The sequence below is a fragment of the Bombus vancouverensis genome, chromosome 8 (assembly GCF_051014615.1).
Source record: "Bombus vancouverensis nearcticus chromosome 8, iyBomVanc1_principal, whole genome shotgun sequence".
NCBI classification, from domain to species: Eukaryota; Metazoa; Arthropoda; class Insecta; order Hymenoptera; family Apidae; genus Bombus; species Bombus vancouverensis.
In genome coordinates this window covers 12,259,204-12,277,432 of record NC_134918.1, presented here as the reverse complement: position 1 = coordinate 12,277,432, position 18,229 = coordinate 12,259,204, and the positions used below count along the sequence as shown (strand labels likewise).

Sequence of the window (18,229 nt, the reverse complement as noted above, 5' to 3'; positions counted from 1 at the left end):
CGAATTATCTTTGTTACTTGGTGGAAAAAGTCGTAGCGCAAGAATGAAGTAAGAATGTAACATTCTTTGGAAGAGCGCTCAAAGTGTGAAACTCACGGCGATCTTCCCTTTATCGTCGACCTTTTCCTTTCCTGGCGACGCGACGCGACGAGTTATCTTTTAAATAGATGCCCGAAGCTGTTACGAGGTTATTTGGATACCACGTTAATGGAATGTTTTGGTTTATTATTTTCCAGTTAGTAAAATAAGAGTAATAAGGAAGATATGCGAAGAAACGGCTATAGTGCAGTCTTCCTTTGACTTTTGTTTGGAAACGCTGATGTCATGGCGTGGCTTGTATCAAATGGATATCCATATATTATATAAGATACAGTGGTTACAAAAAGTATTGTTACATACCCTTATTTCCTAATGAAGTTTTTTTATTAGCTTCTATATATTTCATATTCATAATGTCAGATTTTTATAGTTATATAAGTATCTTCTTTTAATCGTCAAAATGGATATAAAAATCAACAAATTAACAAATATAGATTTATCGTGGTTTTATATATTATATCAACATGAATTTATGTATTTTACAGAATGGAAAGAAACAGGAGTGAGGTTCGTTAAAATTACATATATCCAATAAGGAGACTTTTAGTTGTATAGTTACTTCGACTTTTAAATCAGAAACAGACAACTTGTCATCTTAAACGACTGAACCTGTTCAGATCATTATTCAGTTGGGTACCTACATCGTCTAGAAACAGTGCTATAGTTACTCGAATATAGCGCGATAAAAATCAGGACTAGCTTAATATAGAAAAAACACTTACCTACCTGAAGAACTTGTCCAGATGAAAGAAGAAGGAAGTTCGTGTAGGTACAGAACAGTTAACTGAAATTATATATTTTGAAAGCAATTAAAAATGTTTAATCCTGAAGTAGCAACATTTGTATTTTTTCGTTATAATTATAAATATTATCAATATTTCATTATAATTAAGAATAAAGAATAATTTCTAATTCTTTCATGCATAGATCCAAATTACGAATACAAGAATACATATTTGACCTTATATGAAAAAACATTCTACTTAGATACAGAACTTTAATTTTTCAAAAGAACTAATCAAAATATATGATACCTTACCACATAAGTCATGTTAGATTTTCTCACTACACAATAATCAAGTACAAAACTACGAACTTCAAGGTTATTATCCTGTAGAACAAGCTCGTAACTTTCATGCAGTCCTCAACATCGACGTCGCCCTCTGTTTCATCGTGCACGTCTTGATCGTCGAAATTCCTAACTTGGAACTTCGTCTCTTAAACCAGGAACTTCCTACCATATTCAAGGTTACTCGTCAAAAATGAAATAATTTTTTTCTCGGAGAAAAGAACGTGCCAATCAGAAACCGTCGTACGCTACGTAAAATTAGTCAATTTGCGTCCATCGGCGAAGTAAACTTTTTCCATCGAAAAGCGTGAATGTCCAAAAAACAAACAGCGACCTTGGACAGATGATATACATACATCGTCATCGACACAGCACCGCAAGGGAGGAACGACCGGAATGAAACGAGATCGAAGCTGAGTACAGCGGAGCTGTCAGGACAAAAGCGCTCATTGACAGACGGTGCGTCGTCAGAAGAAAGACAATTTAGTCTTAATGGAAAAAAGACTCGCTTACATTGGGACAAACGGGTTGGACGAGCTATCTACAGGGAAGGTATCGAATCATGTGTGTATACACGCTGCCGCTGAAAAATATCCGGATACTTGCTTCTCTTCAACAACGTGTAATTCAATCACGAGTTTACAAAAGGACACATCCTCGAGTATTGGAATCTGCAACAGTGAAATAAGTTATGGCACAATTTTAAAATACGAACAAGTTAATGCCGAGCCTCTATTACCCTAACTACGATCGAACGTAATTTCGTAATACGTATACCACTTATTCTTATAAAGAAATAAATTCCACAGTGGTTACGAAAATTATTTGCACACCACTGTATTTCCTGATTAATTAGATCCATGTATATTAAATTTCGTATCATCTAGTAATACTCTCAAATTATTACAAAAATGTCATGCTGTGAAAATGAAATGCAAAAAACATTTCATTGGAAGATAAAGAGTGTGTAGTCTGTGTGTCAATAGAAGATACAATCGAAATCGTAGCACTAAAATCCTAATATCTGAATTAATAAGGAAAGCTGGAAGGGGATAGCGAATTTTATTCATCGGAACTGTTCGGTTATCCAAATTGCCTTGCTCCCGACCTGTTCGAATAAACGAAGTTCTATTCTAAAATGTCAGAATCGACAGTGTACGCTTGTGTGCATGCTCCTCGCCACACCCAGTCGCAACCTTGATTATGAGCCTATATGAGCCATTTCGCATATTCCTCAGAACTTGATACGCTCGTGTCATTTACTTGCTGCGTATACGCACATTGATTCCTCGATCACGTGCTTTACGCCGACACGTCGGCCGACTGAAATCAAACACGTCAGTTCTACCAAAAATAAATAAGCCCCGAGAGGAATGTATTTATTTCGCTTGGTTGAAAAATATGCTGACGCGATGAATAGGAGAAAAATACCCGAGTACACGATTGATGCCCTCTTTTGGTTAGGTTAGCCTCGAGTAAAAATTTTGCTCGAGTATTTTCGATCCTACTGAACGAGATAACGAATTACTTCAACTTACATGGAGTTGTACATTCAGTTGTCGCTCCTTTTGACAGAATGTAAAATGGAAACATGTTGTTACGCTTCGTGCTGAGTTCTTGAGTAATTAAAGTAATTGAGCCCATCTGACTTTAGAGAAGAGTGTCTTGTAAGTGTATCGAGCAAAATCTTGTAACGTAGGTTTATGATAATCGTTGTTTGCTGTTTTGTTGATAGTCAGGGGCAAATGTTAAACGTGTTTAAGATATTTCACTTCAATGATAGTGCCACTCGTTGTCTGGAGTGAGTGTGATTTCATTCACTTGCAACGAAATTGACTTTTCATGATTGGACGAGAAAATTATTATTCTGAAGAAACTGTTAAGACCATTCATAAGTTCTGTTTGATAAAACATAACTCCTGTTACTATATCATTGTATTACATCTTTTAAGTTAAGTAGAATAAATATTAAAACTATTAAAACTATACTACTTTTAGTATCTTCTGTATCATTTAAAAGAAAACCTTATGTAAATTCTTCTATACTTAATTAACGTTTCTAAATCTAGATCAGATCAGAACGAAGGATATGAAATAACTCTGTGTGTGTGTGTGTGTGTGTGTGTTAGATAACATTTTTTCCACTTTTCGACCAGTTATTGTTAAGTAGGTCAGACAGTTATATATCGCGAAAGACATTAAAAAGAAGCATTGAAACGGGGGCGACAGCAACAACTTGGCTCGCGCCCACTTGCAACTTCTCAAATCCGTGATTCCTTCACGATGAGTTTGCTTTTGAAACGGCGCGGCGGCCGCACCTGTGAATCGCCGTCATTCATATCTTCATTCGTATCATTCGTTGCGTTTTAATTACGTTATTGCGTACGATTGCGTCAATATTGAACTCTTGCTTACAATGCCTAAGAGCGAGCAATCGATATCGTTTGATGTTTTCTTTTTGTAGATTAATTTTAGGACGTCGCAACCGCTTATTGGCGTACCGCGGTAGAAACGGTGTACCTCATTATTTAACGTCACCTTTCAGAGAAGCCTAATGAGCTCTTAAAAACTAGGTTCTCGAGTTCAAACTTGTGCAACATTATGTATGTACAAACGTGTGACATTAATCGTGTTTTAAGTGTTTTGTCTTTTTATCTTTACAACCGATTAAACAAGGATTTATTGCTTAACGACGTTTCCTGTAAAAATTTTCAGACAAATTCTTCTTTGGTATTTTCGTTTAAAGTTTGAGTAAGCAAACTCCTCTAACAATTCTAATTACTCTAAGAAATGATGTGTAATTAAAATATATTAATTACCGTGAAACGTTACATTATTATGGTGTCATTATCTCCATTCGTTTCTTTCCTTCTACTTTTGCATTCCAATTTAATACTACATTTTAGGATTTATATTAATATCCAATGTTCCATATTAGTATTTTCTTTTCATATTTGATCCCAAATTTCATATAGATTTTTATGACATAAAGCTTATGACATTTTGTTGTGTTATATTCTCATAATCATATTTCGACTTACATAGAACAAATTTTAAAACAAAAATTCCGGACAAATTATAATTAGGAATTACAATTAGGAAATTACAGTTCCATTTTAACATTGAATCAGACAATGTATTCAAGGTTTGCCAAACCTACCGGTCTAGTCTAATCTTATCGATACACGTAATACTAACGTCCAGCTTGGCTGAGCTCATTCTCACCCTTTCAAAAAATGACGATTCTTTGGCGGTGACGAGGCCTGGCTTTAAAATGGCCGCACCTGCATATTGTTTATAACGCAAGAATATATCTGCTCGATCTGGTCCAATGTTTGTCCGCCTTTGTACCCTTTGTACCCACGCGAATTCCACTGTTTATGACTAACTACTTCATTACACGCGTGTACCCTTAACGAAGTTGTTTTTATTAATAGTAATTGAAACTTTGATTGATCATCAAATTATCAAATCGAACGAAATTCGTCTCATAACTCGAACAGATTATTTCATAAGATAAATGCTTGACAAGAGTTCGTTCACCTTCGAACACTTGTCAGTAAAGAGACGTTAATTAAATCTGATTGGAACGACGGTCACGTCGAAAATATCGTCGAAAAGAGTCAATGACAAGATCTTTGGATCGACTTCCTTGGGGAAGTTACAGAAAGTTTGAGGTTCTGGGCATAGTGTTTTTTTTCAACCCTTAGTATACCAAAGTAGGATTACTCAGGGACTTAAGTAGAATATATTATGATAATTTGGCTTATATGCTTTTCAAAGAGACTTATATCATATTGTTATCAGGTTTAATCGCTGTTAAGGACTGCTCTTTGTAAACCACTATGTTGAGAGTTAAGGAAACAAAATGAATTACTCCATATATAACACTTGCTTTTCTGTTTCTTTTGTGGTCAAACGTTATGTTTAACTTGAAGTATATCGTATTTAGATTATTAAACTGAATTTATTTCGATTAATTCTTTCCTCTTTTATAGCAATATCAATCACGACAAGAGATAATAAATATATTTAATATATTTGTATTTCGTCCAAAACGACGGATTTTGACAAATACATTTAAAGTATATTTACTGTTTTATGAAATTCTCTTTACATTTCATGCTGTTTTTCTTAGTAAAATTAATGTGTACGCCGATCCTTCACATTCCACGGTACGTTTTACGTATTTTATACAAATAACGTAACATAAATGCGAGTCATCTGCATAGGGAGTAAGTGGGCGAACCGAATGACCTCATCCGAGGTGTCCACACGACAATGCGCGTTCTCCTTTCAACAGGAAACCGTTCTAGACCAATCTTTGCTGGTTGTCGTTTGAACGTTGTCGGCCACTTTATAAATCGAGTGGATATCTCTCATGCTTATACAGATTACGTATACATGTACGATTTATGGTAGCGCGCACGAGCCGAAGTTGAGTTTATTAATTCCAGTAAAGTTCGGGATATCCCAACAAAAAAGTTAATTTCTTAAAACTAGCTTCTCGATTTTCTTTCTTTCTTTTTCTTCGTTTTATCGAACCTCTCGTTATCATATGGGTGTGGACAAAAAAAATTTTCGTCAGATACAAATTAGCTACATCAATGGAATTTAATAAAAATTTCGGAGTCGAGCTGGGTGGCGAATCTGACAGTACGATACTTCTTCCTTCTCAGAATCTTCTTTCACAATTTGAACAAAAAAACGGGACATTTTGATAACTGTTGATTTATTTATACGAGAGTGTTCGGAATGAAACATTTAATTTCTTACTAAACGTCGATGTTAATCGTACATAACTTATTTCATTCAGCTCGTTTATCAACACTTCACAATTTACACTTTGAGTTTCGGAATAACGTTGTAGTAATAAATTAATATGGTGCTATACTAAATAACGTAGCATTAGGCAAAGAATTTATACGCAGCAATCTAAAAGTAGTTTTACAAGCTTTTATGGAGGCAGCGATAAAAATTCCTTTCCGGTCGTGGATCTCTTCCTTATGGTTTCGACGTTTTTCCTTATGACAATTATTAGGCATCCATATTAATATATTTTAATATACAAGATGTCCCAGTTTTTTCCTAATAAACTTGTTCTATATGTTCGAACCATGGATATAAATAGAAAAAGTTTATATAAAAAAAGTTGAATGGTATAGTTAAATTCATAGTAGCTTCTTCTTCTATTACTAACTTCTATTACTTCTTCTTGTACTAACGACTTCTTCACAAATAGGTTAATACCTTCGTCTTATAAACGAACTGAATCGACTAATATATTAAAAAATATATAGTACTTACTATACTACCTTGCTGTACTTACCTTAAATAAGATATGAAAAAGTTATTTACTAATATCCATGATTTTTCATTTCTATTTTGTATGACATCTTCGTAATACAATTATAAATACTTTTTGTTTGCTAAAATGAAAGCAAGATTAAAATATAAAGAAGCGTTAATTATCAAACTAACATTTGCGACGAAAGTTATATACATCTCAATGTTCCCAATGAAATTTCATCATATCCAAAAGTGTCCCTCCCATTCAAACGAACCTTATGATCCTTCAAACATACAATCCTTTTTTTTCATACGCGAACATCTGTTGCAAACGTTCGATCGCCATCGTGCTTAATACCGTTTCGAATCGTTTGTTCGAGCTGACGCAACGGTTGCTGATGACCTTCCGCGGGATTGCAAAAATTCAATTCAGAGCGTTTTACGGCGGATCGAAAGCGAAACGACGATGAGCAAATCCAAACCAAGGAGGTCTCGACCTCTTTAAAATTATTAACGACGCCGGATCTCGGGCTTTCGTGCGGCAAATAAATGTTTTTACGCTTCTTTTCGCCCTCTGTCCCTTTTCTTCTGTTCGTTGCCGTTGGACTGTCTCACTGGGAGTCGTGTAATAACGATATAAATTAAGACTTTATGCTCGTAGAAAGCGTACGGTTCGTGGATTTCGAAGTTTTGGCTGATTGTGCGACGAATTTCATTTCATGACTTTTAACAGAGCTTTTGCCGTGAGGTAGCGCAATACTGGTCTCGACGATGAACCTTGACGAAAGAACCGCGCAACGATCAGCCGTGCTCTTTTACGTCCGTTTAAGACTCTTTAAGAACAATTAAAGAATTCAAAGGGATCCCGAGAACTACGGCCAACAGTGTATTAGTATTGCTTGAATATTTATTGACATCTATAATTCATTGGTTAATAGAAAACAGTAATCGTTTTATGTTCCTTGGAATAAAAAAGACGATTGTAAGTATAAAAGTATAAAAGTATAAAAAAAAGTATAAAAAGATTTACAAAGATACTTCCACGAAACACATGTTAGATACACGTATACTGTTAATATGAAAATTAATACGAATAATTTTTGTCATCTATCATCGCAATTTTTATGGTAAGCCTAGAAGGTTCAAAGAAAATTATCAAAGCAACAGAAAAATCTATGAACAGAACTTACATAAACATGAATAGAATTTATATAAAAGATTCCTACATAAATATCTGTATGATTCTTTAATGTAAAAAATATTACACTATCTTAAGTGAACTATTACCTGTTTGACAGTATAAAAGTTATATAGTTCATAATCTTTTAGCTTGTATAAAGGATTAACATATGCATACATGCAGTCACATGAGTATGTGTATACATATGTGAGTGTGTGTGTGTAAGAGTATTCAAGCTCAAGAAACTTTCGAACGTTTTGTAAGGTATAAAAGATATATTGCTCAGTATTCTCAAATGAATATGCAATTTAAATCTGACAGCAAAAACAAAACTGTTAATTGCATGTTATGACTGAGTTTTTACGGACGCACATCCCGGTGAGGAGTGTTCTTTGAAATTCCATGGTCAAAGTCACGCTGTGGATGTACTCACTTATCTTAATTTACAACATTTAAACGCATGAATATTGACCAAAACACTGAATGATTTTACACTGCTTTTAATTTCATTCACACCTGTTATACATATATACATACGCAGGACCCTCGTGTTTTCGTTTTCAGCCTGAGGAAGAAGGAAATTGGAAATATGCGAAAATTACTATTTACAATTTGCAAGTTTCTTATTAAGCGCTTATTTCATATGTAAACAAAATATGCCAATTATGTTAATTAGATATTACTTACATGATATTTTGTTTTCATATTATTGCTACATGTATGTGACTTGAAATAAGAAAATGAAGACATATTACATACTGTTATTATATAAATATACTTATATATTATACTAGTATAAAGTATATTTATCAGCATCGATATCGTTCGATATAAGAATACTTTTTCTGTATTATCGATTTATATAAAGAAATTTTAATAGTTTTGACAAAGGTTATAAAACTGAATCTAAATTGTTTGTTTAATTACTTCATTAAGGATACTTACAACACATTTATATTATAAAAACATAATATAACGAAGTGAGCACTTACTTTCATTTCATAGTTTATGTGATGAATCTATTATATAAATAATTATTTAACGAGATAATAAGAACTAACCTAAACTTCCTAGCATCCCACCCTCTCCTGGTTTATACGGCGGAGACCTGCTAGATAGCCTTACTGTTGAGTCCTCTAGCAGATCCTGAGCAAAATACTCTTTTCGCCTTTCTTCACATTCTTCTCTCTCGCTCTAACTCTAACCACTAAGTAAACTAACTTCGAAACATTGAATTTTATCTGAACTTTAACAATTTACACCTATTATCTTTGTTTAATTTATTTCTATTATCGCAAGGAATTGAGGCATCGCGCTATAAGAAACGCGTTCTTAAGGGATGGCGAAGGCCGCCAGTTTTAAATACGCTAGAAAATGAGACGTTTGGGAAGATAACAAGGTGACAGCTATGAAACACGAGTTAAAACTCCCCGGCGTAATAAGCTGCGCCTGTTCGTGTACTTTACGGCGGCCATAACATAATTTATAAATTGCTCGGATGCACCTGGCGTGACCTTCGTGTGTCCAATATGGTCCGACGCGATGGCGCTTTATCGTTCGCGCGCGAATTGAAAAATAAACGCGACCCGACATGCTCCGCGCGTCCTCGGATCGTAAAGTACTTACGAACTTGTTCACCGATTCCACGTGGCTTTAATGGCCCTCGCAACAGTTCGCCTAACTTTTACACTTTGCACTTTACAGATACTGGAAACGCCACACGTTAGCCTGCACGATGCATATCTCCATGCAACGTTAACAACGTACTTTTGTTTCAACTGTTCTCTGTATTTCTGTCTTCAGGATTCTCGTCCGTTCCATAGATAGCGATTGACTTGAGGACGATTTGGTTCTTTGTGTTCTTTTATGAATTCTTTACCATTTTAATGTGAACGCATTGTGAGAACCGCATGTTTCAATAAATTCGTTTTGTGAAAGTGGAGATTTTCAATATAAAGGTTAATATTGACAATCTGAAATTCTCATTCTTATAGTAATAAAATTAAGAGGTTTGGATCTTCTTCGGTATAGGTTGTTGAGGATTCGTGCGAAATTTTAACCTAGAATTTCTTTGGATAGAACTTTTACTTTTATCAAATAAAATTTCAAACATTTGACTCAACGAATGATTATATATTATAATGCCTTATATATAATAAGGCATTAATTAATAGTAACATTGATGAGTATCTTAGATTTTTTATAATTTATGATCTTTTGGCAGTAAAGAAGCTTGGATGTAGATGATCGAATTATGAAATATGAAAAGGTTTGTTTGCTTATGAAGAGGATTGATGTATACATAGAAGAACTTGATACATTTACATTTGTACAATTAAAAATTGAAAATTAAAAAATACAATTACATTCGTATCTTCATAGCACAAATGAGTCTGAGTACAGACGCTATGACAAAGTTTTTTACCTAAAATTTAAAGACGCGATATCATTTGAGAAATGAGAGTATTCTGAAACTCGACATTACAAGATATTAAAATCAAAATAATCACGGACGCACTCGTGATTCTCTTACATTCTCCAAAATGCAATAATACTAAACCACCGCTATAAAATGTTACTTTAAGAGCGATCTTTAATTGCTATTCAACATTATAAATCCTTTCCGCATTCCACTGACCGACCAAACATTTTCCAGGTACTGCTGCAGGCGGCACTGGTGTGGGACGAAGTACACGGTGCTCCAGCGAAGAGAAACGACATACTCGCGGGCACGGAATTTCTGTCAGTCTTCATAAACGGCGCCATGGCCACGCCGCCACAGCGACGTAGGGGTTTCAGACGAGGAGGACACACGTCGTCAACAGGAGATAGCGCGACAGCGGAATCGCATCAGCACGAGGCTTCGATTTACCGAATATCGCGAAATCCTGGCAATAAACAAGTCGTCCCGAGAGCGCGCAACACCAGTGGCCGAGAAGAGGTTGTTCGATTTTACCCCATAAGCCACAAAACGTTAGAAAATAGGCAACAAAATCTAGCATCGTTAATCGACGAATTGAGCACCACCAGTGACATATCTTCGACACGGCTGGCTCCTCAAAGTTCAATAAGTACGACGACGGTCACGTCGACGACAGCTCAAGAGAAATCACCATCGAGGACAAACGCAACGAGCAATTCGACGAACAAAGCAGTCAGCCGACAGAAAGTTATAGGTGTCAGTGTGACGTCCACCGTCGAAGCTACGCCGTACAAGGTCAGGGTGGAACATTACGACAATACAGATGCGACAGTCGTGTCTCGACCGCCAAGCTCCATCGGAATTTCGTCTAAAGATGTTACGAAAGAGTTGAAGAATGGCACGACAAGGCCTCCTACAACGAGGACTATGAGCTCCACGACTGCGAGAACATTGACCACGACTACTACAACGACGACGACAACCACTTCTAAATCGCCGAGAATGACGACACCGTCGCCTTCAAGCTTCGTCACTGAGGAACTTAGTAACATCGTATCAGAATCGAACAGGAGCGAATTCTCCGTTGACGAAGGCTCGCTGAGCACCAGTTGGCGAGTTCAAAGTTCGGTTACGCCTAGATCGATGAACAAGCACACTCCTTCTTTCGTTGAACATCAGAAGGAGATAAATAATAATAATAACAACAATACGAACAATCCTTCAGGGGACATGATCACCCTGCCAACAGAGGAGAACTACGAGTTGCCGGAAGAGAACGCCGAATCAAAGGAGTTCAGCGAAGAACCAATGGAAGTACAGTCAGAGCGCTACCAGGCCCAAGGTCGAAAGGCAGGCAGACACTTCGACGCTTCCCACTACAATCGTCCAGGCTCCAAGATGTATAGCCAGCCATCGAAGAGCTATAAGTCACCACGGCCGTACAGCGAGCCAGCTAAATTGTACAGCGAATCAGCAAAGGGCTATAACGAACCTGAGAAAATTTATGGAGAACCAGCCAAGGTGTACAGCGAGCCAGCAAAGGTTTATAGTGAACCAGCGAAGGTATATAGTGAACCAGCCAAGGTTTACAGCGAACCTGCAAAAGTCTATGGTGAACCAGAAAAAGTGTACTCGGAGCCATCGAAGGTTTACTCGGAACCAGCTAAAGTTTATTCGGAACCAGCGAAGGTTTATTCGCAACCTGCCCAAGTTTATAGCGAACCTAGCAAACTTTACGACTCAGAAGGTCAACCATTGAGTCGCGAACGTGGCGGAGAGCCAGACGAGCAGAATTACGAGGTGGATGAATCCGTTAGTGTGAGTAGCAATGGAAACGTCCATGGACCACAGATTATGCTTACGGAACCTTCGAACGCTTCCGAAGTGGAAGATGGTCACAAAGTGGGTTACGTGGTCGAAGGTAGGAACTACAGGAAATACAGGGTCGAAGAGAGAACTCCGGACGGTTTTATCGTTGGGGAATACGGAGTGGTGAGCCACGATGATGGTTCTTTGAGAGGTGTTCGCTATACTGCGGATGGCACCATCAATCCTCGACTCATATACGATGCACTAATGAAATTCCTCGCTTTATGAGATGAATCAGCGATGGAAGGATGGATAGAAGTGTAACGGAGGCGAGTCGACTCAATCGTGTCGCTTTGCTAGAAGAATGGCGAGACGAAGCGAAATGACTGATCTTTGAAACTGCTATTCCCAACTCAACTGCCTCAGAGTAATTTTAAGCATCGGGTTTCTTAGAATCTAAGGATCTTCCATGATTGTCTATGGCTGGTGATATGGGAATGATAGGTGGAGTATTTGGATTGTTTTTTGGTGTGTTAAGGATTGAGCATAGAAAGACGAGTCGAAGGAACAACATGTTAAATTTCGACGAATTAAGATCTCGAGTTTCGTAAATTCTTATAAACTGTGCGAGATACTTCATCAGATAAATATTTCACTAAATACATCAACTATAAAAAGAGACGTATTTTTGCATTATCGGCAATTAGATGATTATATATGAAAAAAATATATTTTTACATAACTGACGCAAAATGTATTAAAAAGCAAAGGTAGAATAAAATATTTCTCTTATTTGAAGTACATTGAAACTACATATGTGCTCTAGATATGTGTACTATGGTGTTTCTAAGCGTTATATAGAAGCATATATGTCCGTTGAACACATTATAGAATAATAAGGAGATGATTAATAACAGGTATTAAATAAAGATTATGCTTAGAAAATAATTGAAGAGTGACTCAAAAATACATTAGTAAAATCATTCATCATTTCTTCGTAGAAATACACGTGTAAATTTACTATGAGTCCTAATTTTCTAGTTGAAAATACACCTCTCAAACGAAAACATAAATCATAACTACAAGTACATAGTACATTATTCACAATTTTCTGAGCAATTAATACATTTTATTCGATTATGAATGAAGAAAGTATTTACACTACAGTAGAATTTTATTTATCTAAACCAGTCGGGAAACGACCAACTCATACAAAATAAGAATTTATTGATCCTCCCATTATCTTTAATTTTTGTTCTTATAATAAAAATTCGCTAATTACAATTGCATTTTAATAAATACAGTACTACTGTATGTTCATAAAAATCTTATTAATAGTAAGAATAATTTCAATAAACCTATCAATAACTTGTTTCAATAAAATTTATTTTTAAGATTACCAACCGTCCAGTAACTTATAGAGGGGATTATAATAGAATCATAATAGAAAAAATATTTAGAAATATTATGTGTTTTCTAATATAATATTGTACATATAAATGTAGAGCATCTGACGTAAATGTTACAAATAAGAGAAATATTTCAATCGATAAACTAAAGTATATGTATTTATGATTCATTGTACTTGAGATATTATTATCAAAGACGCATTGCAGAAGATCGAGAATTCAATGTCATCGCGAAAAGTACCATTGTGATAAATGCATGGTACACTAACATAAGTTCCACGAATAAGCAAACTACTTGGACTCGTTAGCATGGATAGTAATCTTTAGTTGGTCGTCACTCCGTCGTTTCTAAGGTCTGGAAAAGGTCACAGCGATCCTCCACTGACTTCGCGATCGGCTCTTTCGTCAGAGAGCTTGAAATTATAAAGAATACAAAGTTAAAGATTATTCATCGATGGTTATGGGAAAATTGAAGCGTACAAAGCGAAGATAGATTCTGAATGGTTTCCCTTTATGCATAAAATGATTTGTGTTCGAAGGATTCTAATGGCAACTTTATCAAGAATTTTTCTTATACTACGTGACTTGTATTTCAAAATTTATAGAAATCCAACTTAGAATTTTACAATCTTATTAACTTACATCACATCAAAATACATTGATAGACAAAAATATTCGTACAGCTGCAGTGTAGAAATTAAAAAGCGATATTTCGTATATTATTAAATATATTCAAACGTATATGACTATGTACTATTCACAGACATTTACGTTAATGAATGTACAGAAATAGAAGTTAATTGCACCTATTACTGTCCCAGTGCATAATATCTATTGCATATATTAGTTGCATATATAATATAGAATACAAAAAATATTGCTCGTTTTATCTCTACGTTCCAACTGTATGAACATTTTTGTTTCTCATTGTAATTCTATAATCAATCTATTATGCATAAAATATAAACAAATACTTGGGTACTTTCAAATAGTGTATAAACGATAAAACAACGATCCAATCGCTGACTCGCCCAAAGCGACGCGACAATGTCGATAGAACGAAAACGACTGATTCTTTCGCTCTTGCCAACGCAACTGCCTCAACGATTAATTTTTAAGAATGGCCTTCCATGATCTCGCTGTTAGGCATCAACATGCGTGTATATCCGTACTGTCAGACGGAGACGGGAAAACGGTCGCTGGACGATTCGATCAGGAGCGAAACACAGGGAATTCGAAGCCCGGCCAGTTTCGTTGCGAAACTTGACAGATGAAAGTGACTCCTTTCGGTGGCGAAAGTACGAACTTTTGTATGCTACCCGATGGCCTTTGACGGTCTCGTCACGCGTCTCGAGTCGTCCGAGAAACATTTCTTTTCCCTTTGTTCGTCTAGCGATTAAACACGTTCTCCGCTGCCACGCGAGCAGGAGGTCCTCGATCATGGCGCCACGTAGTTGCGTAAATCTTTTGTGATCGCGTTAATCGCAAACGTATGTTTCTCTCTTCCGAGATTCGTTAAACTAGAAGGTGGTGGTGGTGATGGAGTAACGACACGGTGTTCGGTTGTTAAGTCGACGATATCGCAATATTAATTATTGTTATTGGGAAGGATACCCTTATTACGATTGGATGCTTGTATTTCTCTTATTTAATTGTTTCTTTTGGTTTTACTGCGTCGCATCTTGTTTCAGCGTTGTACGTTCGTACAATATTTAAAGCTGAAGAAAAGTTTCGTTTGGTTAGTGAATTTTCATATTTGGTGGAGTTTAGAGGGATTATAATGTAAATAATGATCAGTTGAGTTATTCGTAAATGGACGAATGATATTTTATCATTTATGCATGATGTTTAAATAATTTTTGTTACGTCTATTACGTTTCATAAAATTATGCTAATGGTAACTAAATACACTTCAAATTTTCCCATTCATTCCTTTTTTCCATAACTTTAATACCTTCCAAATTTTTCAATTAATCTTTTCCTACAGATACTGTCAGAATCGATATCACAGCGGATATTTCGAAACAATTTTAATAATTTTTTAATTTGAAATTTTTTATGAATCATCTGTATGGATATGCTGCATGTTTTTGCGTTCCAACTTTTTCTTCAAATTCCAAAAGATCCCAAACTTTTTTTTCTAACCAGTCATCGTACAAAAATTAATGGAAGAAAGACACAAATCGATTGATTTTCCAACTAATATCTCGCATTATGTATCTCCATACTTTTTAATATATTGAAACTAAAAATTTAAATCGAAAAGACCTCGCACGACACAAGTAATGAAGTAAACGACATCGATCTGACAATCCCTCGTCACCTAAAGTTTTGAAAATAGCGACGAACGAAGCAGCGAGATATCCAAGAGAATCGACTAAACATGTATGTCGCGTGCTTTCGTCACTGTGACGCTTCTGTGATGAAAAAGCACATCGAGAAGTCGCAGCTGCCAGGGCCTCCATTTTGGATCACTTTAAAATCTTAATTTCTTCGAAGGCTCCGCCGCTGCGACTGAACTGCTGACTTGTCACGGCAGCGTCTCTGCGCAATTTTTAAGATATAAGTTTCTATTATAGAGCAAGGTAGCGTTATTTGAGTCAGCTAAGTCTTAGCATCATCAAATTCAATTAAAATTTTGCACAGAATAATCAAACTCATTGTGAGACGCTACATCTCACAACTATTATATAAAATTGCCCAAAAATTGTCAATTCTTATGCGGATACAAGATAGGATAAAAAATCTAATTGGAAATACGTAAAATTGAACAATTAAACTTACAGAAGTTATTGTTTCATTTCATTCCATCGTAATCTAAGTTCAGTTTTTGTATAATAAGACATTGTTTCTCCCTTTTTCAGTGAATATATTCTTTTTAGCAAAGAAAGCGATAAATTACTGAATCTCGATACAATTTCAAATTATCCAATTACTTTGTCCTCCTGTCACGTTGATATATAAAAACTGAAAGATTTTGGGTGATTTTATAATTATGAGGTGTAGCGTATTAGCTTTTAATATAACAACGAAAGAATAAGAAAATATCGCGTACTTTAGGTCCAACAAGAATAAGCGTCAAGAAGAATAACTTAAATAATCTTATGGTATTTATGGTAATTAGAACCGAGAATTATTAACTAAATTAATTAATTGAAAAACTTCTTATCTTTTGATGAGTAGGAATTATATCCTCGTAGAAAAGTATAGGCATCAAGCTGTTACTAACAACGAATTTAGCTTTAACAACGAATAAATAGCTCAAAAATTGTTATAACAATATTTAGCAAATCATAAAGCAAATTGCTTAGTTTGATTTGAATAATTCTATCTTACCCTAAGTTTTGTAAGACGTTTCGACGTCAAGGAAGTATCTCATTCGTGGAGAAGACCGTAGAGCGTAAGACGATAACGTTATTTTATTTAGGATTAAATAGCTCATTCTTCCTCATTACCTCAATCTTTGAGATAGTTCCTCCTGCCATTTAAATAACGTGTCACGCGTACTCACCTTAAATTATATACACGATCTCGATCGTTCGCACGCACGTTCGCTCGATACTTTTCTGATAGCCAAGAAGAAAAGCGAATCTCGAAGCGATACGTGCTGATGGATCGTATCGAATCGATGGAACTCGTTCGTTCGAATGTTGCTCATCCTCGTAGGCTAAGTGCGCGTTCATATTGTCTTTATTTTATATGTAAAAGATAAAGTATTCCGATATGTTATACACGTGATACCGTTACGATTAAGTACATTCTGTCTCCCTTTTACGTTAGGCGTACGTAGTCTAATGATTATTATTAATTATTATGCATAGCGCTGTGCAACCATTGTCATTCGTCGAATGCAACTTTGTAATAAATTCCATTGTCATAATATTTTCATTTGTACGATTTCTTTTCACCTTTAAATTATAAGAACTACGATTTACAACTAACGAGATACAGCATATTAAATATCATACGAAAATTCTTTCCTTTTCCATTTTTATACGTTTTTACATTTACTTTCTTTAGTGATAAACACACTTTTATTATAATTAGAATAATTTCCAAATAATAGTAAACCTAACTAACGGTAACTAAAAGTAGGAAAAATACAAATTGTATAGCATCATATGTAAATTTTCAATTAAATATACGTATAGTAAATAGATTTTGCCATTTAAATGCATTACTATTCTATCAGAGGAATTTAAAACTTCATGAATAAATTCGGGTATCTAAATGACTATTATAGAAATAGAAACCACATCAATAAATTGAAAACAATCTTTGCAAAAAAATATTATAAAAGAACAACGATGAAAGAAAAAGAGGACGAAAATAATATCAGCTAAGAAATTTACATTTTTATACGCCTATTGTTAACTTCACCTCGTTCTCGTGAACTCACCATTATTATCGACTGTAAGTAAAGTTCAACAAACATCTTACAATATATACACACTACGGGTCAAGCAAGAAACTTATAATTTACCGTCATGAATACGTTATTCTCTAACATTTAATCTATAACGTTCGACCATATAACTTTCACGCTGCATTTTTAATTGATACACGAACCTCGTCAGTATCAAAGATTTTTCCTACGATTATTATAGTGATTTTTCAAGAGATAATTCCTCTGCAAGGCTACCAGCCGGAAGGTTGAGGACAATAAGCGCACTTGGCAGTTTACTGGGCTAAGAAACGATTTATGCGGTCATTATCGACACGAAGGCAAGCCGATAATAGTAGGGTCGAGAGAGTCGTCAGATATTGAGCGATCAATTCGCGAAAATAAGGGGCTGTGTCCGATCCGCGAGACGTATACAAGCCTAATCATGCGGCGATAATTCACACTTATGAGCTTTAATTCTTACTCTTGGTCGAGTCGCAGGTCCACAATTTTGTCACGACACGGGAGAAAAATTAATTTAAGTGTTACGAATTAGCCAGGGACTACG

At 35.5% G+C, this 18,229-nt stretch overlaps 1 protein-coding gene and 1 long non-coding RNA gene across 2 annotated transcripts in view; one reads left to right on the top strand and one right to left on the bottom strand.

Annotated features, from left to right (window-relative positions):
• LOC117155872 (uncharacterized) overlaps positions 1–17,159 on the top strand; it is a 69,516-nt gene extending 52,357 nt beyond the window's left edge. Inside the window, exon 2 of the mRNA XM_033332345.2 lies at positions 10,294–17,159. Coding sequence (XP_033188236.1) covers positions 10,294–12,156 — 1,863 coding nt within the window. The 3' untranslated portion in view covers positions 12,157–17,159. The remainder of the gene's footprint in view (positions 1–10,293) is intronic.
• LOC143303044 (uncharacterized) lies at positions 282–2,832 on the bottom strand. Its single transcript, XR_013059015.1, has 4 exons — positions 2,707–2,832; positions 1,682–1,839; positions 1,416–1,596; positions 282–1,333 (listed from the first exon to the last, which is right to left on the bottom strand). It is a non-coding gene; the product is annotated as an uncharacterized LOC143303044 (long non-coding RNA).
• Positions 17,160–18,229: the final 1,070 nt, after the last annotated feature.